Below are 27,185 nucleotides of genomic sequence, written 5' to 3' on the forward strand. Positions count from 1 at the left end.
GAGCTTCGAGGTCGATCCCCGACAGGGTTTGCCAGCTCCACAATGTTAGGTCTGCAGGCTCAATCGGTTGGAGCTCCTGAAGTCGGTCTCCAGCAAGAGACCGCCAACAACATGATGTTAGGCCGCAGTGCGGACGCAGATACAATACGGAAACAAAAACAAATTAAAAGTGCATCTCCATCGAGGTAAGATATTAAAAAAGTTTCCCCCAACCCCCCCCTACATAAAACAAGCTAAAGAACACTAAAACATACATTTAACACATACTAAAAAAACACGAAACGAGGAAGGGACACGACTGACCATTGGTGAGGCAGCCATTGCTGGTGCCACCCGGTGGAAACATAATCTTGAGCAAAACACAAAGTTGTGGAGGAATTCAGTGGGTCAGGCAGCATCTGTGGCGGGAATGCAGAACTTGGACAGAAGAAGGGGCCAGACCTGAAATGTCATCTGTCTATTCCCTCCACAGATGCTTCCCGAGTTCCTCCAACAGAGTTTGTTTGAGGACGGATAATCGCATTACAAAGCAGAGCCAAAGGCAATTTAGAGAAATAATACGTTTATTCAAGTTTTAAAAATGTGTTCCATACTTCCTGTAACGAGATGAACAAATACTAAGGCTATCGGTTCTTTCAGGCCTCAGTGAGGGAACCCAGTGTTAGCTGGTAAATTGTAGTGCAGTCAGACCCTGGCCTTGGCTGCACTACAGGCAAGTGTCAGGCTGGGAGAGAGCGTGTGAAGGGAGACCAGCACTGTCCTACGCCAGGCAAAGGTTAACCTTGGGCAAAGTGTAAAGAGAAGGGCACCAAGGGCCAGCTTATTTCCACGGGGATCATTTAAGTTGGCACATCACACCCTTTTGCCCCCTGGACCACATCCCAGCCCTCAATTCAAGCAGTCCCTCCAATGTTTGGGTGATTTCCCTCCAACCCCCAGAAAATCGACCACATCACGCTGATCAGTAGGTCCCTGCAGTGTCGGTGGTCAAAATAAGGAGGGGTGTACCATCCACCAGTGAAAATGACAAAACCCTGCCCATCTCACTCTTCAACTGAGTTAACAGAGCAAGACATTAATGAATGTGGAGACACTAACAACAATATGGACTAAGAGAGAGCAGGCCAGCCAAATGAAAACATGGTTGGGAAGGGGGTGGAGAAAAACACCAGAGGGAAAGAACCTGGGGCGAAGCAAACAAAACAATGCATTCCCCCCGGGAGTGCAGTCTCCAGATTATCGGTGAAGTGTTCTGATGCCATTGTCACAGTAGATCCCGGCAGGGTTAATGTCCCAGTTGGTCCCAGGTGCTCAGTGCCAGGTCAGTGGCTGCAGGTATCCACACATGGCTGGCTGGAGATGAAGAGGTGGTAGACACTGACCAGCGGGAACATCACCAGCGCTCCCAGCAGTGAGCCCACCTGGATGGCAACCCCGCACCACACCAGGGCGAGGTGGCCCGCCTCGTGCAGGATGCTGCTGATCACCACCTTTACGTAGGAGAACAGGCCTGTGAACACCATCCACGCAACCACCTGCAAGGAGGAAAGTAAGTCACTCAGAGGATCGAAGCCAAGCCAAGCATCCATCTCATCAATCCCAATTCATCGCGTCAATCCCAAATACCCCCCACCCACCCCACCTCACACCCACCCCCCCCACTCTCACACTCCCACCCCACCCCCTCTCCTAACCCACACACCACCCCTGCCCCTACCTCGCCAACACCCACCCACCCACCTCGCCACCTCACACGTCCGCCCATGCCCCCGCTTCACACCCCCATCCCCCTACCTCACACTCCCACCCCGTTCTGCTGCATCCACCTCGCCCCCCCCAAAACTCCATTGGGAAGTGGAATAACATAGAACTAGTGTGATCGGATGATTAATGGCCAGCGTGGACTTGGTGGGGCGAAGGGCCCGTTTCCACGCTGTACCTCCAAACCAAACAATTGAGGCAAGTCCAGTGGAGGCTGCAGCCGAACAGATGTGGCTAGTTCAAACGCTAGTCTATCAACAGGTGGGCCACCCATGTTAGAGGGAGTACACTGTACTTACCACTAAAGTAACGCCTGTCGACTTCCCCAACAGCGGAGGGCATGGACTGAAGGTTGCCAGTGTCAGAATGTAGGCTCCAAACAGCAGCCCCAGCAATGCTAGTATACTCAGTCCAACACTCGATCTGTACACAGTAAAATGCATGTTTTAATGCATTTAAATAGGACTTAACCGGGTCATGAAGCCCAACACAAGTCAAGAGTGTTTAATGGAACAATGAAACTCATACTTGCAGTAGCTTAACGGACCTATACAAAAATTATTATAACGGCAATACTAATGGAAAAACTGTAGTCCTCAGTTCAACTACAGTCCATAAAAATTCATGGTTCCTGAGGTGAGTGTCGTGTGGTGTTTGAGAGCTTGCTGGTTGTTGGAAAGAAGCTGATCCTAAACCCGCATTTCTCAGTCCCCTGTCCCTTCTTCCAAATGCTAGCAGTGAAATGCGAGTGTGGCCAGGGTGGTGAGTCTTTGATGATATTGGCTGCCTTTTTGAGGCTGCGCCTCCCATCCATCCTTTTTCAAAGGTGGCCTGTGATAGATCGAGTGCTAACCATCCTCTAATCTCCCTCTTTCCTGGGTGTATAAGTTACATGCCATCAACATAACCTCCCACATGTTACTAACTACTAAATGAACCAATATTTTGTTTTCAAGAGAGAGCTTGATAGGGCTCTTAAAAATAGCGGAGCCAGGGGATTATGGGGAGAAGGCAGGAACGGGGTACTGATTGGGGGATGATCAACCATGATCACATTGAATGGCGGTGCAGGCTCGAAGGGCCGAATGGCCTACTTGTGCACCTATTGTCTATTGGGAAAACAGATTCAAATTTGATTTACATAGTGATTACTACAAAAATAAAAGGGGATTTGCAAAAGGATACACAGGGCAGCACAGTGACGCAAGGGTACAGTTGCTGCCTTACAACGCAATAAACTCAGTATCGATCCCAACTATGGGTGCTGTGTGTAGAGTTTGTACGTTCTCCCTTTGACAGAATGGGCTTTCTCCAGTGTGCTCTGATTTCCTCCCACACTCCAAAGACGTACACGTTTGTAGGGTAATTGGCTTCTGTAATGATAAAAATTTGCCCCTAGCGTGTGTAGGTTCATGTACGGGGTGATTGCTGGTAAGTGTGGACTCGGAGGGCCTATTTCCACACTGTGCCTCTGATTTAAAGTAAAAAAAACAAGATGCTCCATTAATAAGCATCATGGAGACCAAGTGGCAAGATCTGTACTGGGGAATCAATGGCTGTGTGAAGGGTTTAAATGGATATCAGGGATGACACTAATAAAAGCACAGAGCACAGCAGCCAAATGTTCTTCTCAAGGAGAATTTAAGAGGGATTAACCATTTCCAAGGGTAGTATTGGTACTGTTTTATTATTATTATTACTATGTGAAAAACTGTGTTCTATCCAGTCAAATCATACTATACACAAGTACATAAAATGTTCAAGAGGAAATGCAGATGCTGGAAAACGAAGGTACACAAAAACGCTGGAGAAACTCAGCGGGTGCGGCTGCATCTATGGAGCGAAGGAAATAGGCAAAGTTTCGGGCCGAAACCCTTCTTCAGACTGATGCAGGGTGGGAGGGGGGGTGGGAAGAAGAAAGGAAGAGAAGGAGGCAGAGGGCTGAGGGAGAGCTGAGAAGGGCAGGAGACAGCAAGGGCTACCAGAAATTGGAGGTCAATGTTCAGGCCACTGGGATGCAGACTGCCCAAGCGGAATACGAGGTGCTGCTCCTCCAGTTTCCGGTGGTGCTCACTCTGGCAATGGAGGCGGCCCAGGACAGAAAGGTCTGATTCGGAATGGGAGGGGGAGTTGAAGTGCTGAACCAGGTTGGTTAATGCGGACCGAGCGGAGGTTTTCGGCAAAACGATCGGCAAGCCTACTCTTGGTCTCACGAATGTAGATCAGCTGACATCTAGAGCAGTGGATGCAATAGATGAGGTTGGAGGAGATGCAGGTGAACCTCCCTGGTCAATTCTTGCCTTCCCACCCGCACCACCCCTTCCCTGGGCACTTTCCCTTGCAACCGCAAGGGATGCTACACGTGTCCCTTTACCTCCCCCCTCGACTCCATTCAAGGATCCAAGCAGTCGTTCCAGGTGCGACAGAGGTTCACCTGCACCTCCTCCAACCTCATCTATTGCATCCGCTGCTCTAGATGTCAGCTGATCTACATCAGTGAGACCAAGCGTCGGCTTGGCGATAGTTTCGCCGAACACCTCCGCATTAACCAACCTGATCTCCCTGTGGCTCAGCACTTCAACTGCCCCTCCCATTCCGAATCAGACCTCTCTGTCCTGGGCCTCTTCCATGGCCAGAGTGAGCACCACCGGAAACTGGAGGAGCAGCAGCACTTTCTATTCCGCTTGGGCAGTTTGCACCCTAGCGGCATAAACATTGAGTTCTCCAATTTCCGGTAGGCCTTGCTGTCTCCTCCCCTTCTCAGTTCTCCCTCAGCCCTCTGGCTCCTCCTCTTCCTTTCTTCTTACCGCCCCCCTCACCCTGCATCAGTCTGAAGAAGGGTTTTGGCCCGAAACGTTGCCTATATCCTTCGCTCCATATATGCTCCCGCTCCCGCTGAGTTTCTCCAGCATTTTTGTCTACCTATACACAAGTACAGCAGGTAGTGGAAAAATAGAAATACCACAGTGTAGATTATAGTGTTACAATGTTAGTTACAGAGGAAATGCAGATTAAAAAGTGCTGGGGCTACAATAAAGTAGGTTGGGGGATCAGGATTACACCCTAGGCCTATGGCCATTCAGTAGCCTGATAACAGCATGGAAGAAGGTGTTCCTGCATCTGGTGGTGTGTGTTTTTAAGTTCCTATATCTTCTGCCCGACGGGAGAGGGGAGACGAGGGAATGACTGGGGAGGGGGTGGGGGAAGTGAGTGGTCCTTGCTTATGTTGGCTGCTTTCCTGAGGCAGCACAATAATTTCAAACATGCCTACCGGTGCACTAACCCTCACTGAAAACTCAACGGCAGTGTTCAAAGGAAATTGGGCAAAAGGGGGAATAAATAACGTGGAGTCAGCAATAACTGAACAGCACTTTCAACTGGACTAGCATGAGGATGAGACACAATGGCTTTTTCCAATGAGTGCAGGGTAGGATGTCACAGAAGCCTGGAGATTAATGAACTCCACTTGATGAACTGAACAATAACTAGGGCAAGAAAATACACAAAGTGCTGGAGAAACTCAGCAGGTCAGAAGCATCTCTGGAGAACATGGATAGGTGACGTTTTGGGTCAGAATCCCTCTGAAGGTAGGTTCTGAAGGATCTTGTACTAAAACGTCACCTCTCCATGCTCTCCAGAGATACTGCCTAACAAATTGAGTTACTCCAGCACTTTGTCTTTTAAAAAAATATATAAACCAACATCTGCAGTTCCTTGTATCTGCAGGCAGGTGACAGGTGGATACAGGCAAGGGTTGGGGGAGGAGATGTGATTGGCAGAAGGGTGGACCAAGATGGGAAGATGAGAAAAAGCAGTGAGGTAAGGAGGGGGCAGGGGAAGGGGATGCTGGTAGAAGGGGACAGGGCAGGTAAGAGGAAGGGAAGTAACGTGTTCTCACCTCCAGAGGGCAAACATGGTGATGAAGCAAGCTATGGGGTTGGCCAAGTTGCCGAGCACGACTGCCAAGTGGAAGGTGGTGCTGCCGTAGGGAAGGCAGGAGTACGTCTGGATGGAGGGCAGCACGCCGTTGGTCAAGGCGTTGGAGACGGCCAGCAAGATGAGCAGGTAGACGGTGCGAGGGCTGTAGAACGGCGAGGATGGCTTGGAGGCCGCCTCTGCCTCGGCCGAGAGGTGGCACGACTCCTCGCCCGTGCCCTGCTCCCGTGGCACGCTGCTCCTGGCTGCCCGCCAGGTCAGGGTGACGAAGGAGAGCAAGGAGACACCCATCAGGACGGCCAGGAGCCAGAAGAAGGAGCCGGCCGAGAAGTTCTCCTGCAGGTAGTGCGGCTGGAGAGAGTGGGTGCCATTGCCGTCCGTGACATTGCGACACTCCAGCTTGCTGACTCCTTGCACCAGGGCGGCAAGGCAGGGCATCAGGGCGCCCAGACCCTGGCCCACAAAGAAGGACCTGATGAACCTGGAGGGCAGGTGGAACATGAAGGGCAGGAAGGTGACGTTGGAGGTGCAACAGACAGCAGCCAGGATGAAGGTCAAGGTCAGGAAGGCAACGCTATGCGGCACCCCACCAATGACCACTGTCCCGTCCCAGCTCAGGGCCAGGGCAATCGAGGACATCACGCCCAGTGTCTGGATGGAGTAGATGACGTAACGTTCGTTCAGCAGACCCGGGGCGAACTTGTGGGCCAGGGTGACAAAGAGGGGGCCGATGTTGGACAAAGCGATCAACACAGTCAGGTAAGCCGGCAAATTCCACCCTGGGGAAGACACAGAAGCAGAGCAGCATTACAGTCGGAAAACAAGTCCCGCTCCAAGGAACCGGCCAGTCTCGGAGTCTCGGCTGAACTACCGAGGACAAAATCGCATGGCAAGTTTGTCTTCAGTGGTCAGGGAAATGAGTACGAGAGCAGGAAGTCATGTTGCAGCGTTCTAATGCTTTGGTCTGGCCAAATTTGGTGCAGTGTGTGAAGTTCTGGTCACCCTATCACAGGAAGGTTGTGGTGGCTTTGGCAAGGGTGCAAAAGATGTTTACTAGAATTCTGCCAGATTAGAGGATAGTAGCTATGAGAAGTTGGAAAAAGGTGGAATGTTTTTCCTGGACAGAGGTTGAGGTGAGACCTAATAGAAGTGTATAGAATTATGAGAGGTGTAGATATGATAAACAATTAGAACTTTTTTCCCCCAGGGGGTAAATGTGAAAGACTAGAGGACATAACTTTCAGGTTGGAAGGGTAAACGTTAGGAGTTGTGCAGGGCAAGTTTTTTTTCCCCCAACAGAGGTTGGTGGGTGCCTGGAACACATTGGAGGCAGATACAACAGTACTTCTAGGATGCTTTTAAATAGGCACGTGGTTATGCAGCAAATGGGGAATATGGATCATGTGAAGGCAGAGCAGATTTGTTCAACTTGGCCTCATGTTCAGCAATGACATTGTGGCCAAAGGGCTTGGTCCTGTTCTATATTCTATTGTCTACGCAACGTGGGACTACACACACAGCTCAGAAACAATGGGCTAAGAGAAAAAGTATTGGAGCCACAGAATGAGATCCAAGCCACAACCCGGTTAGTCTAAAGATTAATCTCATGTGCTTAATTAGACAGCACAATTTCAGTGGACAATGTCAAAGATAGGATTTTCCATGTGATATTTACGCAAGATCTGTTGATTTAGATAAGAATTTTAGGTCCACTTTTCTACCACAAGCCTAATTGAAAAGAGATGCAAAACAACAGTGGGGATATCATCTGCCTCAGGCGAGGTCATGGAGTTGCACAAAGCCCTGAAGATTAATTAGCTGCCCTGGAGTGAGCAGGACTGGGGATCGAGGAGGGAGCATGTGGACACGACCGGCCATCACCGACACTCACCTTCGGGCAGGCTCTTTGTCACCACGGGAAGTTCCACCCACAAGGCGTTCACTGCCAGCCAGGAGCCCATTCCAAACATGGCCACCAGCAGGTGGGTGATGAGGTAGCTCCGCACAACCACGGCCATCTTGGTTAGATCTGGGACGAGAAAGCACTTCTCCAGCACGTGATCAACACACTCGCCTCTGCTATGACGGGAGGGTTCGGAGGCATCCCCAACACACAGTCTGAGCAAATGGTCAAATCTCAAAGGTCAACGTTTCCAAAAAAAAGTCACCAAGTCATACAGCGCAGAAACTGGCCCTTCAGCCCACCTTGTCCATGCTGAATTAGTTGTCTCATCCAAGTTAATCCCACTTGCCCAAGCCTATCCTACACCCCCCTAAACCTTTCCCAACCACGTACCTGTTCAATATTAGGGTCCTTCCACTACTGGGCATTGAGGGGCAGAGTCCAGTAAGGACCTCAAACCTCAAATAATGGCATTGACACTGAGAATATCTGAGGTTTTTTGTGCAGTTTTTGGTTTGAATACAGTTTTTACTCTGAACAAAGTTTATTTTTGAAATAGTCTTTAAACGTTACAATATCCACCTCAACCATTTCCATTGGCAATTTGTTCCATATACCCACCACCTTCTGAAAAAAGTTGTTCCTCAGATTCCTAGTAAATTTTTTCCCTCTCAATTGTCCTCTGGTTTTTGTTTCTCCTTAGTTTTTGAGACACTGTGTTAAAACTGTGTGTGTGTGTCTGTATCTGTGTTTCCCCAGATTTTGAATAATGTTGTTCACAAAACTCACTTTTTAAAATATAATCGCCGTTTGCCCGCTGCTGACGTCACAATGCCCACATGCCTACCAATCCAGACCCACCTGTCACTCTCCCCCAACCCCCTGCCCTCCCCTAAACCCCCATCCCCCCTCAACTCCACCCCCTCCACCCCCCCCCTTCCTTCCCACCCCCCTCTTCCCTCCCCCTTCAGCCCTCCCCTCCTCTTCCCCTCCTCTGCCCTCCCATCTCTTGCTCCCCTCCCCTACCCCCCCCACCCACTTCTCCTCCCTCCCCCCCCCCCCTCTCCCCGACACTCCCCATTCTCACTCTGCCCTCACTCTACCCCTCCTTCCCCACAGCCCCTCCACACGCCTGCGAGTTGGGGGCTATGCGTCAGTGGATAGGGCAGTTATGGGGTAAAAGGAGCAAATTAATAATATAATATTAAGGGAGGTAGTTAGTGTGTGTGGGGGTGGTTAGTGTGCGTGATGCCGCATGCCGCCCTGCCGACCCCCCCTCCCGCAAACAAACGCGCGTTGGGGGAACAGGTCCAACGGGTCTGCACTTGGTATAGTATACTTATAAAACTCTGATATTGGATGTGTGGATGTATTTGTGTGTTTACTTGTGTGTTTTTCTTTGATTCACATCTCCTTAAAAACCTGACACGCTAACGGTGAAATTTTTGCATATTCCGGTAGAGATTTAGCTGCCGATATCAAAATCCGCCTCATCTGAATATTTTATTCATTATTTGATGCTATTTCTTCAAATTGTTCACAATTCTGAGATCTTTTTTAAAGCTAACGAGCTGATGACATCACAATCGCTCTGCTCCTCGTGGCCAGCTGCGCAGAGTTTTCAAAGCGCAGCCTGCCGGGCACTGTTTTTGCACGCGTTGCAAGTTATGTTGATCCCCCCCCCCCCGGTTCTTCAAAAGACGCAGAAAGAACGAGCAAGTGGGTTCAGTTCTGCAGATCCCGAGAGCTTTGGTCGACGCACGACGCAGTACTTTGGTCGACGCACGACGCAGTACTTGACTATCAACACACATAAGGGCTTGTATTCATATACAAAGCTGCCCTATGGTGTGAAATCCTCCCTAAAAGATTATCAGCCTGTCATGGACAAAATGTTACAAGGCATTCCGCACTGTGTGTAAACCAGGATGACCCACTGATATTCACAAAGGGGGAGGGGGAGTGTGGGAGAGTGAGGAGGCTGTGGGGGAGGGGGAGTATGCGGGAGGGGGAACCTTCGAAACCTTCATAAATTTTGAACTATTTCACTGATCGGAACAAAACTTATTTGCCTTGCAGCAAAGGAGAATGGCGAGTAAGCTGGCGAAAAATCGTAGCGCTATGGGGGATCGTTTTTGTGCAAATTTAATTACAACGCAGACAGGAAGTGGTCAAGATGAGAGTTTTAGTAATATATAGATTGTTGGGACGCAACACGATAATCAGCCTTTATTTTCATAGCAGTACAACAAAGGAACGGGCCCTATCAGCCCATAATGTCCATGCTGAACATGGCGCCGTTAAAGTAACCATCTCTGCCTAAATGTGATTCATATCCCTCTATTTCCTGCATATCCATGTGTCTATCTAAAAACCTCAGACGCCACTATCGCATCTGCCTCCACCACTACCACTGGCAGCGTGTTCCAGGCACCCACCACTCTCTCACCAGTATGAGAAATACTTTGTGATTACACATCTCCTAGGCCACAATTGTTAAGGTTGGACTCCACAGACCTCTTGGGTTGAGATTTCCCAACATTAGCAACCCCTTTGTATGAAGAAGTTTCCATAACCTGCCTTGAATGGCCCCTGGCACTGGACCATCAAATGAAATCCCACCCCTGTATCTGCCAGCATTAAAATGTTCCACTTTTCTATGAAATCATCCTCTTTCCAACTCTTAGCCACAGGTCTGCACAATCACCTCGTAGAATAACATCGGCACGACTTTGCCCGCCAAACCTCAGCGATGGATCTGCTGAATTTTCTGCTGCACTCCCTGCATTGCAGAAGACGAACAGAACTCCACACACCAACATTCCAGAATGAAGGAGGGTCCCAATCCAAAACATCACTCATCCATGTTGTCCACAGATGCTGCCTGACTGCTGAGTTACTCTCGTACTTTGTGTTCCATGCAAGATTCCAGTATCAGCAGTTCCTTGTCCCTAAATTCTGATCGTGACATTTTGCAGTTAAGTCTTCGTGCAAGAAGGGTTAAAAATAAACCACATTTGTCTCTCTAATTAGAAACATAGAACAATAGGTGCCATTTGGTCCTTCAAACCAGCACCACCATCCAATATGGTTTCGAGTTTTGTTTTGTTTCGAGATACAGTGGAAACTGGCCCTTTGGCCCACTGGGTCCTTGCCGACCAGTGATCCCTGCACATTAACATTATCCTACACCCACTAGGGACAGTCTTTACATTTACCAAGCCAATTAACCTACAAACTTGTACGTCTTTGGAGTGTGGGAGGAAACCGAAGATGTCGGAGAAAACCCACACAGGTCACAGGGAGAACGTACAAACTCCCCACAGACAGCACCCGTAGTCGGAATCCAACCCGGGTCTCCGGCGCTGCATTCGCTGTAAGGCAGCAACTCTACCACTGCGCCACCTGACTGCCCGAATGATCTAATATCAGTACCCCGTTCCTGCTTTTTCCCCAATGTGCCTTGATTCCTTTAGCCCCGAGGGCAATATCTAACTCTTGAAAACATTCAGTGACTTGGCCTCCACTGCCTTCTGTGGCAGTAATTGGTTGTTCTCTGCTTCTGATTTGTGTACAAGGTCACCAAGGTCCTTTTCAATAGTTCATTCTCCAAGCTAAATATAGAACTAGATACAAAAATTAGATAACATAGAATAAGCGATCAATAGTTGACGTGGAATCGGTGGGTCAACAGGCCGGTTTCCATGCTGTATCTCCAAACTAAACCTCAATTTTTCCCCTACATTGTATTCCTTTCAGTCCAGCACTCATCTTGCTGCCCATTTTCACAAATCCACACAGCCACCTAAGTTAGTTGATGGTAAAAGCTGGATATACTACGCTCTGCTCCCAAGTTCAAGTTCTTGATACAGATTGTGATCAGCTGGAGTCTCTACGTCAACCCATTAGACACAGCCGGTCAGGCCAAACAAGTGACAATGATGCCTACATCTACTATCCATGAAGGAATCCTCTATCCACATTCATTTTTGTATTACATGCCAATATACCAATTTGGTTTAATTTCATTAGGCACTTAAGCTAAAGTCTTTTGAAAGTACATATGAAAGACTTCTACAGATGTACCATAAAGCATGATGTCAGATTGCATCACAGGATGGGGTGGTCACATAGATCTATCACATAATTTCCATTGAGAAGTTTTCTCTGCAATTCTCCTAACCCCTCAGATTCTACCACTTCCCGACACACTATCAGCCATTCAGTTGTCAATTAAGCTACTGATATCTTCGGGGCAGAGAAGAAAACAGCTACTCACAGGAGCTCAGGAAAAAGCAATGTGTTTCCAGGACGGACATGCAACCTCCACACACAGGGGAAGTTGCACTTTGGGGAGGAGAATGCAAGGGGAAAGTATGCAGATAATGGCAAGGCCCTTAGCAGCATTGATGTACAGAGGGATCTTGAGATGCAAGTCCTTCACTCGTTGACAGTGGCAGCATGTAGATAGAGGTAAAGATGGCATATGGTATGCTTGCCTTCATCAGTCAGGGCAATGAGTAAAAGAGGCGGCAAGTCAAATTGCAGCTTCATAGGACTTTGAAGATAGACACAAAAAGCTGGAGCAACTCAGCAGGCCAGGCAGCATCTCCGGACAGAAGTAATGGGTGACATTTCGGGTCGAGATCCTTCTGCAGACTGAAGACTTTGGAATATTGTGTGCAGTTCTGGTTGCCCCATTACAGGAACGTATGGAGGCTTTGGGGAGGGTATAGAAGACATTTACCAGAAGGTAAATTATCTATAAGGAGAGGTTGGACAAATTTGGATTGTTTTCTCTAGAATGGGAGGTTGAGGGGAGACCTGATGGGTATATCAAATTAAAAGGCATAGATAGGGTAGACAATCAGAACCATTTCCCCCAGGTGGAAATTTCAAGGTCTCGAGTGCATAGCTTGAAGGTGAGAAAGTGAATGTTTAAAGTAGCTGTGTAGGCAAGCTTTTTTTTTATTACACAGAGCAGTGGGTGCCTGGAACACACTGTTAGAAATGGTAGTGGAGGATGATACAATAGCAGCATTTAAGTCTTTTAGATAGGCACATGGGTATGCAGGGAATGGAGGAGTATGGATCATGTGCAGGCAGAGGAGATAAGTTCAACTTGCATCATGTACAGCATGGATATTGTGGGCTGAAGGGCCTGTTCCTGTACTGTACTATGTTGGAGCCACAAGGCAGCACTTCCACCATTAAGAAGCAAATCCAATATTACTGAAGGGCACCCTTTGGCCCACCACATCCATGCAATTTACACCAATCACATTTGCCCACATCCTTCTACCCACGCCCTGTTTACATGTCTGTTTCAGAATGTCAAATGTAGTGGCCGTATTCGACTCCTCCACCAACTTTGGCAACGTGTTCGAAATATCAACCGGTGTTTAAAAAGCTCTCAGATAGAGACATGGTGCTGGAGTAAATCAGCAGGTCAGGCAGCATCTCTGAAGAAAAAGGATGGGTGACGTTTTGGGTTGGGACTCTTCTTTAAAAATACTCCTTATATTTCCTTTAAAACCCTCTCTCTCATCTCCCCCAGTATCTTTTTAAACTCCTGGCTCTCTGTAACAATAGAGTACTTGCTGGTTCTTTTTCCTGGCCCGTGGGTGGAGTGAATGCCCATGTTGCTTCACACTGTTCTAACCTACGTGACTCATCAACTTACAGTAACCGGAAGCCAGCCAGTTGCCACTATTGCTCAATATTACTTGAAAAACCTGCTGGATTTCAGCTTCATAATGAATTTGGGACGATCGTACAACATAAAATAGTACAGCGCAGAAACAGGCTCAATATCTGTGCTGAGCACCATGCCCAGTTAATTGCCTCCGCACATGATCCTATATCCTCAGCCTAGCAGCGTTGGAGATTTCGACTACGTTGTGAAGCATCGCTCCAGTCCAGCCTATTCAACCCTTCTCGTCCATCTGAGCTTTGACAAGAGTTACCACTCTTATCCCAACTAAAATAATAGTTGCGGTTCATCCAAATAGATCATGACTAATGTGATCTTGGCCTCAACACCACTCCCTCATTTCTTGCCACCTTGAATATTTTCCAATTGCTAAAGGAAGCTGCAGAAGCTGATCCAATTAAGATTTTCTAAAGACAATGACAGGTATGGATAGGAATGGTTTAGAGGAATAGACAATAGGCCATAGAATGTAAGCCAAAGGGGCAAATAGGCCTTTCCCAAGATGGGCATTGTGGGCCAAAGGCCCTGTTCTTGTGCCTTAGTGTTCTAGGTTTTAGGTTGGAGCCAGTGTGGCAGCTCTACCAACAGCACAGTGACGCTCTATACGTGAATCTATTGAATTTCCAAAAAAATGCAAACACCAAATCCAATATTGCCCGAGTTACCCGTTTCATAGTCAATTTTGTACACTGATTCTGACCAACTCTCTCAAGGAAGTTTTGTTTTTTTTTTCATACAATCTTGCCATGAAAATTTTGCAAGTGAAATAACACCCTTGTATTAAATAATTATATTTTTAAACTCCCCCCCCCTGGCCCCCCCCCCCCCCCCCCCCCCCCCCCCCCCCCACCAGCACCCAGCTTCCACTCTATCAATCCTCAATCTTCCTACAAAATCATCCCTTTCCTCTAAACACTAAAGCAAGTTTAGGTTCAGCTTATCCACCTACAACAACTACTTTATTCCAGCGATCACCCAATGTATCCATTCACATACAGGCAGTTCAGTTATAAATTCCTGTTCCCATAACATGGATCGTGTATAATATGAGGAATGAATAAGAAAACACTGTGCATTTCTCAGGCCTTATTCAATACAATACAATTTCAATCAGGAACTAGAGAAATTACTTTGAAAAATGACAAGCAGAAAAAAGCTGCCTTGGATTTAAACAATATTAGGCAGGAAAACCATTTCCTGGTAAACCTGCCTGCAGTAATCAGAGCAATGGGCTCCTAAGAACAGTCTGTCAGTTTCACCTCAGGAGGCAATTGAAATCGCTTCTATTGACACCTATGTGACAAAACCCTGTTAAATAATGTAATATACAGGCTGCTGCCAGTTAGCAGTAACAAAATAAACTTATCTATATACTTAAAAGTCTGATCTTGGATGTGTGTGTGTTTATTTGTTTGGGTATAATCACATCTTCGCAAAAAAACAATGCAGTAACGGTATCATTTTTACATATTCCAGTAGAGATTTTCCCCGTGAAGTCCAAAATCGCCTTATCTGAAAATGTAATGCTTTATTTCTCGAAATTACTGAAAATGTTAAAAAATCTGACAAAACTAAATTTAAAAACCCGTCTTTCGCCGATGACGTCACAAAGGGTCTGCGTCACATGCCCGTCTTCTTCGCGCTGCGAGTGATGTCACCCCCCCTGTGTGTGGTCAGTGTGTACACGGTCAATGTGTGCGCGGTCAGTGTGTGTGGTTAACACGGCAGGCCCCCCCCCGCAACCGCGCGTTGAGGGGACGAGACCCAAAGGGTCCCACTTGGTCTAGTTGCTATTAAAAATAGCCTCAACGTTTGAAAATCCATCTGGAAAAATAACTGTTATTGTTCATGTCATTGGAGTCGAATAATACCATTTGGCCCATCAAATCCATTCCGCCATTCAATCATGGCTGATCTATCTTTCCTTCTCAACCCCATTCTCCTGCCTTCTCCGCATAACCCCTGGCACCCGTACTAATCAACAATCTATCGATTTCTACCTTAAAAATATCCACTGGCTTGGCCTCCACAGCCTTCTGTGGCAATGAATTCCAGATTCACCACCCTCTGACTAAATAAATTCCTCATATCTTTTCTAAAAGTACGTCCTTTTATTCTGAATGCAGAATATTCCTATTCTGTATTTATTTCAAGTCTGAAACTCTCCCGCCCATAAACTCCTTTTCTCCATTGACACAAATGTTTTTATAAACACTGTTCAACAATGAGGTTTCTTAGGAAACCAGCAGAGCTACCTGTATATTCTTCCTGAAACTTGGTGAGCAAAACTGTACCATTTCCCTTCATTGACTCTCGGTCTGAAGAAAGGTCTTGACCTGAAACGTCACCTATTCCTTTTATCCAGAGATGCTGTCTGACCTGCTGAGTTACTCCAGCTTTTTGTGTCTATTTCTCCAGGTGTTGGCTCACCAGCGCCCTCTGAAGTTGCATCAATAGCTCCTGCTTTCTACACTTTATCCCCTGCAATTGAAGGCAGATGCTGGTTTAAATCGAAGAGAGACTTCTTGGTTACTTATTTAATACAAGTTCTTAGTTACTTGCTAAATTCTTCATGGCAACGCGTTAAATGAAAAAAAAACATAGATCTAGGCCACCAGATCCCCAGTACCATACAATTCTGTATTCTTGCCTTTTAAACATGCAAGGAGATACAGTGGAAAATACTGTGTGGTATCCATCAGATCATGCACTAAGTGTACAATGATGCCATACACAACAGGTAGTACAAATAGAAACATAACCAGAGTGCAGAATATAATCTTACAGCGTTAGGGCATTACAGTTACCCAGAAAGCGCAAGTAAAAAAAGTGCAAGAACTGTAATGAGGTAAATTGGGAGATTGGGACTTTTTATTACCAACTTTTTACTTGCTCGGACTGTCCGCAATTAATTTGGTACACTACTTCCTAACTCGATGCTCACCTACATGGAATTATCATCAGCAGATGCGCTTTTGAACACTCAGTTCTTTCATCCAAGTGACAAGATAAATGCTAAAACTGAAACAAAACAGGAACTACTAGAAACATTTGTTTCTCGCGATATCTATTAATTGAAAAAAATATATACACGTTCAGCCTACTGTCCACATTGACCATCAATCACCCACGTTCTATGCTATCCTACTTTCTCATCCACTCCTACATATTAGAGGCAATTTACAGAGGCCAATTAGCCTACAAACTCGCATGTTGGGACATAGGAGGAAACCTGTACACCTGGAGGAAACCCACACAGGGAGAACATACAAACTACACACACAGACAGCAGCTCAGGTCAGCATCAAACCCAGGTCTCTGGCGGCAGCTCCCCCAGCTGCAAAACTGTGCCACCCTATTACATATTAGGCCCTAGAGACATCCTCAACTAACAATTCGGAGTTGAAGTATCAAATCTACTTTTCTTTATAAATAGCTGAGAGAGTGCAGACGCTATAATGTGGAGCAAAAAAAAGACTGGAGGAACAAAGCTTTTCGCTGTATCTCAGTACATATGCAATAAACTAAACGCAAACTTAGCGGGTCAGGTAGCATCAGTCAACATTTCGGGTCGGCACATTGCATCATGACAAGTGGCAGGCAGGATCGATCCCGGCCGACTCTCTGGCGGTGTCCCGAGTGCCCCACTCCCCCCACACCCAACGGGTGGCCAGAGAGGTCGGCAGTCAGACGCGAGCTGTGCCCCCAGGCCCACAGCCAGCGCAGAGAAACAGCCCTAAACCCAGCTCAACTGTGCCTGTCCCGCCAGGTGAACCTGCCTGGACTTGAGGGAAATATGGCCAGTGCGGAGAAGCAGCGCTGGTATCCCGACAGTCCAGGCTGGGCTGTAGTTAACCCAGTGAGACAGGCAGAGTTGAGCTGCATTTAGCGCTGGATTGAGCCTCCGAAGCCGCACGCGCGGCCCCCAAAAAATTGTGTCCCCTGTCCCCTTCATGTTTTGATAGCGAGTTCCGCTCTTGGTGGGGGATGATCAGCAGATGCAACCGGGTAGCAGGGATGGAAGGGTGAAGATGGTGATAAGACGGGAAGGTGACAAGATCAGGCAAGAGGCTGCAGATGCAGAATCTGATAATTAGGGAAGGTGACGTGGAACAAGATAAGGGAGGATGGTGGGCTGATGGAACCAATTGTGGGGGGGGGGGGGGAAATGGGTTACAGAAGGTTAGGAAGGAACCACGATGGTCAAGTAGTGAAAGGAACACAGGGCACTGACTTGAAACGTCACCAACCTATGTTCTCCAGAGATGCTGCCTGACTCACTGAATTATTCCAATATTGGGTCTTTATTTGGGTAAACCAACAATCTGCAATTCCTTGTTATTACAAAGGAACACAGGTGTTCCAGGTTCCCCAAAATTGGAGAATTCAACATTCATAACAATGGGTTGTAGACTACCCAGGCAGAATACCTGCAGTGGTCAGTTAGGGGTTCCAGATTCAAGCCATTTCAACTCCCCTTCCCAAACCCACACTGACCCATCTGCCCTCAGTCTTTGCCACTGCCATGGTGAGACCTAACACAAACTGGAGGAACAGCACCCCACGTTCCAGTTCAGTAGTCTACAATCAATGGTATTAACACTCAATGTTTCAAATTTAAGGTATCCCACACCCCCATGTCCCATTCTCTCTCCTGACTCGCCCAGGTTTTCCCATTCCTTTATTTTCAACTCGCATCCCCAGCCCCCTATTACTGCTTCTTTCCCAATGCCCAATTGATTCTATCTGCCCATCACCCCTCCATCTGCTTCCATTCACCACCTTCGTACCTTTTCTGAAGCCACAATCACCAACTCTTTATTGTCTCCATATAACCCCATCTACCTGCCCTTCATCTCTCTCCTCAACCGGTTCCACCCTTTACCTGCCAGCCCTATCCACCACCCCTGCCACCCACTTGTACACTGGCTATAACCGAAGATAGACACAAAAGGCTTATGTAACTCATCAGGAGAGGCAGCAGATGTGGAGAGAAGAAATGGGTGACGTTTAAGGTCGAGATATTTCTGTCAGGGTAGGAGGAGATACAGAGATAAGGAAGTAAGGTGTGAGAACGTGACATCAAAGGGGGTGGAGATGAAGGAATATGTGGAAAAGACCATGGTTAGCTGGGAGAAGGCAACAATAAACAATAGACAATAGGTGCAGGAGTAGGCCATTCGGCCCTTCCAGCCAGCACCGCCATTCAATGTGATCATGGCTGATCATCCACAATCAGTATCCCGTTCCTGCCTTCTCCCCATATCCCCTGACTCCGCTACTTTAAGAGCACTATCTAGCTCTCTCATGAAATTATCCAGAGAACTGGCCTCCACCGCCCTCCGAGGCAGAGAATTTCACAGACTCTCTGTGAGAAAAAGTGTTTCCTCGTTTCCGTTCTAAATGGCTTACCCCTTATTCTTAAACTGTGGCCCCTGGTTCTGCACTCCCCCAACATCAGGAACATGTGTCCTGCCTCTAGCGTGTCCAAACCCTTAATAATCTTACGTTTCAATAAGATCCCCTCTCTTCTTTCTAAACTCCAGAGTATACAAGCCCAGCCACTCCATTCTCTCAGCATGTGTCCTGCCATCCCAGGAATTAACCTTGTAAACCTACGCTGCACTCCCTCAATAGCAATAATGTCCTTCCTCAAATTAGGGGACCAAACTGCACACAATACTCCAGGCGGGGTCTCACTAGGGCCCTATACAACTGCAGAAGGACCTCTTTGCTCCTATCAACTCCTCTTGTTATGAAGGCCAACATGCCATTTGCTTTCTTCACTGCCTGCTGTACTTGCATGCTTACTTTCATTGACTGATGAACAAGGACCCACAGATCCCGTTGTACTTCCCCTTTTCCCTACTTGACACCATTTAGATAATAATCTGCCTTCCTGTTTTTGCTAGCAAAGTGGATAACCTCACATTTATCCACATTAAACTGCATCTGCCATGCATCTGCCCACTCACCCAACCTGGCCAAGTCGCCCTGCATTCTCATAGCATCCTCCTCACAGTTCACACTGCCACCCAGCTTTGTATCATCTGCAAATTTGCAAATGTTGCTTTGTATCCCTTCATCTAAATCATTGATGTATATTGTAAATAGCTGCGGTCCCAGCACCGAGCCTTGCGGTACCACCACTAGTCACTGCCTACCATTCTGAAAGGGACCCGTTAATCCCTACTCTTTTTTCCTTGTCTGCCAACCAATTTTTTATCCATGTCAGCACTCTACCCCCAATACCATGTGCCCTAATTTTGCACAATAATCTACTATGTGGGACCTTATCAAATGCTTTCTGAAAGTCCAGGTACACTACATCCACTGGCTCTTGTCCATTTTCCTAGTTACATCCTCAAAAAATGCCAGAAGATTTCCCCTTCGTAAATTCATGCCGACTCGGACCGATCCTGTGACTGCTATCCAATCCATGCTGACTCGGACCGACAACAAAGCAAACATAGATAAAATGTAATCAGGGACAGTAAGACTTGTCAGAGAACTGGGAAGGGGGAGGGGTGGAGAGAGAAGGAAAGCGAGGGTTTCTTGCAGTTAGAGAGGTCAATGTTCATACCGCTGGGGTGTAAGCTGCCCAAGCGAAATACGAGGTGCTGTTCCTCCAATTTGCACTGGGCCTCACTCTGACAGTGGAGGAGGCCCGGGACAGAAAAGTCAGTGTAGGAATGGGAGGAGGAGTTAAAGTGTTTAGCAACCGGAAGATCAGGTAGGTTTAGGCAGATTGAGTGGTGGTGTTCAGCAAAACAAACATCCGCTCAAAGCTGGAGCGAATGTTCGGCCACTGTGGCAGGGTTTGAATGCCATCACCTCCTACAAGACAAAATCAGGAGGCAGCTCAAGCGACAGCAAAGCATCACTCCCTGACGAGCCCAATGCGTTCTACGCACACTAATGAGTCTTCCCAAGCCCCCATTCGCCGTGATGGTATTTCAATCACAGTTACAGAGGCCGACGTCAGAAAATCCTTCGGGGGGGGGGGGGGGGGGGGGGGGGGGGGGGGGGGCAAGCACTTTCAAAACCTGTGCAGACCAACTGGCTGGAGTTTTTGCGGACATTTTCAAACTCTCATTGAAGCCTGAGGTTCCCACCTGCTTTAAGAGTGTCCAAGAAGTGTAAGGTGACGTGCCTCAACGACTATCGACCAGTGGCACTAGCGTCCGTGGTGATGAAGTGCTTCGAGAGGTTGGTTTATGGTGCATATCAACTCCTACCTCAACAAGAACCTCGACCCATTACAGTTTGCCTACCGTCATAACGGGTCAACGGAGGATGCTATCTCACTGGCTCTCCACTCTGCACTGGACCACTTGGACAATAAAAACACTTATGTCAGGCTGTTGTTTATAGACTACAGCTCGGCATTCAATACCATCATCCCCTCCAAGCTGGTTACTAAGTCGAGGATCCCTCTGCAATTGGATCCTTGACTTCCTCATCCACAGACCACAGTCTGTTTGAATTGGCAGAAACACTTTTTCCGCATTAACAATCAGTATGGGAGCACCTCAAGGCTGCATGCTCAGCCCCCTGCTCTACTCACTCTATACTCATGAATGTGTAGCCGGACATAGTGCAAACTACATCTTCAAATTCGCCGACAACACCACCGTTGTTGGACGAATTACAGATGGCGAGGAGTCAGAGTATAGAAGTGAGATCGACTGATTGACCAAATGGTGCCAGCACAACAACCTGGCTCTCTATATAAGTAAAACCAATGAACTGATTATAGACTTTAGAAGGGGAAGGATGAGGACCCACAATCCTGTTTATATCAACAGGACAATGGCGGAGAGAGTCAAAAACTTCAAATTCCTGAGGGTGCATACTTCCAAAGATCTTTCCTGGACCCAGCACACCGATGCAATTATAAACAAAACATATCAACGCCCCTACTTCCTGAGAAGATTACGGAGATTCTGTATGTCAGAGAATTCTCTTGAACTTCTACAGGTGCACTGTAGAGAGCATGCTGACTGGTTGCATCATGGCCCGGTTCAGCAATTTGAATGCCCAGAAGTGGAAAAGACTGCAAAAAGTTGTGAGCACAGCCCAGTCCATCACCGGCTCTGACCTCCCCACAATCGAAGGGATTTATTGGAGTCGCTGCCTCTAAAAGACAGCCAGCATCATCAGGTACCCACACCATCGTGGCCACACATTCATTTCACCCCTGCCATCGGGAAGAAGGTACAGGAGCCTGAAAACTGTAACAGCCAGGTTCAGGAGCAGCTTCTTCCCTACAGCAATCAGGCTATTAAACACTACAACCTCAAATAAGTTCTGAACTTCAATAGATTATTATTGAACTACTATTGTTGTGTGTGTGTGTTGTGTGTGTGTGTGTGTGTGTGTGTGTGTGTGTGTGTGTGTGTGTGTGTGTGTGTGTGCGCGCGCACACGCACGCACTTGTAGGTATGTGTGTATATACACACACTGAGCTTTTTTTTCTCTCGTTTATTATAGTTTGCAGTATACTAGGTTTACATATTCTGCTGTGCTGCAGCAAGTAAGAATTTCATTGTTCTATCTGGGACACATGACAATAAAACGCTTGACTCTTAATATAGTTTACAAGTAGTCAAGGAGGTCTGCCCCAATCTTTGTGCTACCCCACTAGTTACCGATTGCCAATCTTTCCCAACTTTTTTCTGTTTGTTAGACAGTTTTGAACCCTGCAAGCCATCATCTGCATGACCTTATCAACAGTCAATCTATCGGTGGAACTCATTGTTTAAGAAAGAACTGCAGATGCTGGTAAAATCGAAGGTGGACAAAAAATGCTGGAAGAATTCAGCGGGTGAGGCAGCATCAATGGAGAGACGGAATTGGTGATGTTTCGGGTTGAGACCCTTCCTCAGACTGAAGAAGGGTGTTAACCCGAATCGTCGCCAATTTCTTCTCTTTCGCTTTCTTCACTGCCTGCTGGGAGTGTTGGGAAGCAATAAGCGGTGCTGTTATGCATCTGTTGTATTGAGAGACCCAATAGAAGTATACAAAATTCTGAGAGGCATATAAAGGGTAGACAATCAGAACTTTGCTTGCTTACTTTCACAGTGACTGATGAACAAGAACACCCAGATCTCGTTGTACTTCCCCTTTTCCCAACTTGACGTCATTCAGATAATAATCTGCCTTCCTATTTTTGCCACTAAAAACCTCTCATTTATCCACATTAAATGGCATATGCCATGCATCTGCCCACTCATCCAACATGTCCAAGTCACCCTGCATCCTCATAGCATCCTCCTCATAGTTCACACTGCCACCCAGCTTTGTGTCATCTGCAAATTTGCTTTTACTTTTAATCCCGTCATCAAAATCATTAATGTATATTGTAAATAGTTGCAGTCCCAGCACCGAGCCTTGTGGTGCCCCACTAGTCACTGCCTGCCATTCTGAAAGGGACCTGTTTATCCCTACTTTTTGTTTCCTGTCTGCCAACCAATTTTTTATCCATGTCAGCACTCTACCCCCAATACCATGTGCCCTAATTTTGCCCCCGCTAATCCCGTATGCTGGACCTTATCGAATGCTTTCTGAAAGTCCACGTACACTACATCCACTGGCTTTCCCTTGTCCATTTTCCTAGTTACATCTTCAAAAAATTCCAGAAGATTAGTCAAGCATGATTTCCCCTTCATAAATCTATGCTGACTCGGGCCGATCCTGTTACTGCTATCCAAATGTTCGGCTATCTCATCTTTTAACAATTTATTAGTCACATGTACCAAGAAAGTCTTTCTTTTAGATCTTTGAGATGGGTCAGTATAAAGAGGGTTGGACAAGTGTTGGGAAGCAATAAGCGGCGCTGTTATACACCTGTTGTATTGAGAGACCCAATAGAAGTATACAAAATTCTGAGAGGCATATATTGGGTAGACAATCAGAACGTACCTGTTATCGCATAAATGTCAAAGACGAGACATAATGTAAGGTCAGAGGGGGAAAGTTGAAGGGAGATGTGTAGGTCCAGTTGGTGGGTGCCTGGAACACATTGCCAGGGGTGGTGGTGGTGGTGGTGTTCAAGAGGCTTCTAGACATGGATAGGATCACGTGCAGGCTGGGGAGACTTAGCACAGGCTGGGGAGACTTAGCTTAACTTGGCACAGACATTGTGGGCCAAAGGGCTGGTTCCTGTGCTGTACAGCCCAGTGTACTCAGTAAAATGGCCATAACGACCTCGGGTGGACTATGAGGGGGGAGAACAGTTCTCTTAATTTTTAAGAATGTTATGGGCTTTTGACTGTCCACGATCACTTTTTTTGTTTTTATGGACTTATTGACATTATGTCCATAGAAAATCAATAGGGAACAAGATGCTAATTTCCAAGTATGAAAATGGCCATAACTTTTTTAATACTTGAGATATGAAAGTGGATTAGGTGTCAAATTAAACTTCTTTTTACGCTTTATCTGATGGGATGAATTGCAGACTTCATTTTTTAAATCTCAACATGTTGTGACATTGCTATGTACTGTGCTGGGACAGGGGAGACAGTCTGTTCATTCCCCTCCACAGGTGCTGCCCGGCCCGCTGAGATCCTCCAGCACTTTGTTTATAGCTCAGCCCAGCCCCCTTCACTGAAGCCGCGTCCCTCCCTCCCACTGCCCTCCTCCATCCATCCATCTGTCCCCATCTGTCCTCTCCCGTCCTCTCCTGTGTCCTCTCCTGTGTCCTCTCCTGTCCCCTGTCCTGTCCCGTCCCCTCTCCTACCTGCCGGGCGCCGCCTCCTCCACAGCAAACAGCCGCTCGCGCCGCTGCCCGGACCAGCCTCTTGTAACCCCGGCACCGCCGCACTCCGCAACAAGCGGCGCGCCCATTGGGCCTGCTCCCTCCACCGTCATCCAAGGGCGCTCGGGACCTTCTTAAAGGGACCGCTCCCCCCACTCTCTCCTTTGTCTCCAGGGATCTGCAGATGATGCGATCCTCAGCCAAAGTAGGGCAGCCTCTGTGGATGGACTCAGTGGATGTCAGGCAGCCTCTGTGGATGGACTCAGTGGATGTCAGGCAGCCTCTGTGGATGGACTCAGTGGATGTCAGCCAGCCTCTGTGGATGTCAGGCAGCCTCTGTGGATGGACACAGTGGATGTCAGGCAGCCTCTGTGGATGTCAGGCAGCCTCTGTGGATGGACTCAGTGGATGTCAGGCAGCCTCTGTGGATGGACTCAGTGGATGTCAGCCAGCCTCTGTGGATGTCAGGCAGCCTCTGTGGATGGACACAGTGGATGTCAGGCAGCCTCTGTGGATGTCAGGCAGCCTCTGTGGATGGACTCAGTGGATGTCAGCCAGCCTCTGTGGATGTCAGGCAGCCTCTGTGGATGGACACAGTGGATGTCAGGCAGCCTCTGTGGATGGACTCAGTGGGGTCTGGCAGCCTCTGGGTTAGGCAACTTCTGTGGAAGGACTCAGGGGTCCAAGCAGCTTCTGTGGAAGAAGGTGTAGAGCAAAACTTCTGATCATGACCAAAATTGCTGTTAATAAAAGTAGTCTCATGACATTTACCATGGTAATACAGTGTGTGGGAAGGAACCATGAGAATCTACATGCAATACAATAATTAAGAGTCTTTTTTAATGTATTAATTTTCAAATCTAAGTGCCACTGGTGTCTGAAGATAGACACAAAATGCTGGTCAGGTTGAAGAAGGGTCTCGACCCAAAATGTCACCCATTCCTTCTCTCCAGAGTGCTGCCTGTCCCACTGTGTTACAACAGCATTTTGTGTCTATCTTCGGTTCAAACTAGTATGTGCAGTTCCTTTCTACACATGTCACTGGTGTCCGTTCACCTCTAGGGTCAGTACAACTATCTGATGGAGTCGTGGTTACTGTTACCAAATGAATCATTCTATATTTAAAAGAGAAAATTACTTAATTGAGTTAATTTCCCTAACTGCCTCGGTTAGATCGCAGCTCGCATTTCAGGATAAATTACTACTCTTCTACTGATGCATCATAAAAAGCATACTGTCAGGTTGCATGGTAGACACACAATGCTGGAGTAACTCAGCGGGTGAGGATGCATCTCTGGAGAGAAGGAATGGGTGACGTTTCGGGTCGAGCCCTTCTTCAGACAGACTTGAGGTCTGTCAGGCTGCATCACAACTTGGACTGTGAATCATTTTTTCCAAGCCCGCAAGCAATTGCAGAGTTGTGGATTACATACAACAGGTGGCCCACCACTGATTCCATCAATACATCGTGATGTCTCAGAAAAGAAGCCAACATAACCAATGATGTTTCCCATCCCTGTCATTCCCTTTTTTCCCCACTCCTGTGAGGCAGAAGGTACAGAAACTTGAAAGCAAGCACCACTAGACTCAGGAATAGTGTCTTCCCTTCTGTTATCAGGCTTTTGAATGGTTCTTCCATCAGCTAGGCTACTATTGGATTCACGTTTACCCCATTGAGGACATTGGACTTTGTCTAAGGAACGATATACAACAATGATAACTATATCCTGCAATAGAAAAATACTCCTTTTCTATTGTACTTGACTTTAAACTGATTATATCTATGTATGGTATATCGGATCTCATAAGTTCATAAGTTCACAAGTGATAGGAGCAGAATTAAGTCTTTTGGCCCATCACATCAACTCCACCATTCAATCATGGCTGTTTTATCTTTCCCTTCTAACCCCATTCTCCTGCCTTCTTCCCATAACCCTTGACACCTGCACTAACCAAGAAGCTATCTATCTCTGGATAGAAGGAATGGGTGATGTCAGGTCGAGTCCCTTCTTCAGACGTCTGAAGGAGGGTCTCAACCTGAAATGTCACCCATTCCTGCTATCCAGAGATGTTGTCTGTTACTCCAGCATTTTGTGTCTATCTTCAGTGTAAACCAGCATTTGCAGTTCCTTCCTATACATCTATCTATCTCTGCCTGGATAGCATACAAAACAGCTTTTCACTATATTTGATACATATGACAATAATAAATCTAAACAAGAGAAAAAGAGTTACAAATTATAAAACATTGTGAAAGAGAGTTATTGTTTTAGGTCTGAAACTAGGAAAGAGAGAACACATTAATTCTCAGTGGTAGAGAAGATGGGAGAGGGATGGTTAGAACAAAGGGAATGATGGGGTGGGACCATATGCTTTAATATAGTAGTTGGAAATCAGATTATGCTTTACATAAATTATGCATTGTTAGCAACAGGACTAAGAGATGTTTCATGTTAATGAACAGAGAAAATTAGAGCCAAATGTATGGCTGGTTGACTATTACCAGTTCTGATACAGATGAGAAGAAATAATAAATTACCCAAGTGTAGATGGAGTGGTAAGAATATTGGGTGTGGCTAGAGATGATAAATGTAATTAATTTATGAAAAATAAGGAGACGGGAGGAGATTGACATTGCAAGGACCAACTGAGACAGTTAAAAGTGTTATATAGTCCCATGTCCCGAAACGGAACAATGAAATTCTTACTTTCAGGCGTGTATTCTTCTGACAGCTATTCAGCGAATGAGTCTCCGGAGAGAGAGATGTGAATTCACTGTGACAAATGTATAACATAGAACAATACACCACAGAAACAGGTCCATTGGCCCACTGTATCCATGCCCAACATAATGCTAAAATGAACCATTCTCATTTGCACATTTAGAATAGCTAAGAAAGTAATTTACCAGATCCAAGTATTTTCTAAGCAATTTGAGAGTAATTAAGGCGCTAAACAGGTAAATAGTAAAGTGAAACAATAAATTAAATAACACTTAATAATTAATCCAATGGCTGAAATATCACAAATTCAGTGGCAGTTTATGCAAATGAGAAGCTGCAATAAAACTAAACGTCAGCATTTTGCTTTGTGCCACGCATTTAACGCTA

The 27,185-nt window shown here is 46.8% G+C and overlaps 1 protein-coding gene across 2 annotated transcripts; it reads right to left on the minus strand.

Moving 5' to 3' along the window:
* Positions 1–545: 545 nt before the first annotated feature.
* Positions 546–24,374, minus strand: slc52a2 (solute carrier family 52 member 2). 2 transcript variants are annotated; one of them, XM_055665581.1, is made up of 5 exons: positions 24,058–24,374; positions 7,589–7,815; positions 5,660–6,476; positions 2,061–2,184; positions 546–1,535 (listed from the first exon to the last, which is right to left on the minus strand). In XM_055665581.1, the coding sequence occupies exons 1-5, from the start codon at positions 24,186–24,188 to the stop codon at positions 1,323–1,325; spliced, it is 1,512 nt and encodes a 503-aa protein (XP_055521556.1). In that variant the 5' UTR covers positions 24,189–24,374; the 3' UTR covers positions 546–1,322. The 2 variants fall into 2 exon arrangements, with proteins under 2 accessions (XP_055521556.1, XP_055521564.1); XM_055665589.1 differs by having other exon boundaries at positions 7,589–7,726; positions 24,058–24,195.
* Between the last annotated feature and the right edge of the window lie 2,811 nt (positions 24,375–27,185).

Source organism: Leucoraja erinacea, chromosome 2 (assembly GCF_028641065.1).
Source record: "Leucoraja erinacea ecotype New England chromosome 2, Leri_hhj_1, whole genome shotgun sequence".
Taxonomy (NCBI): domain Eukaryota; kingdom Metazoa; phylum Chordata; class Chondrichthyes; order Rajiformes; family Rajidae; genus Leucoraja; species Leucoraja erinaceus.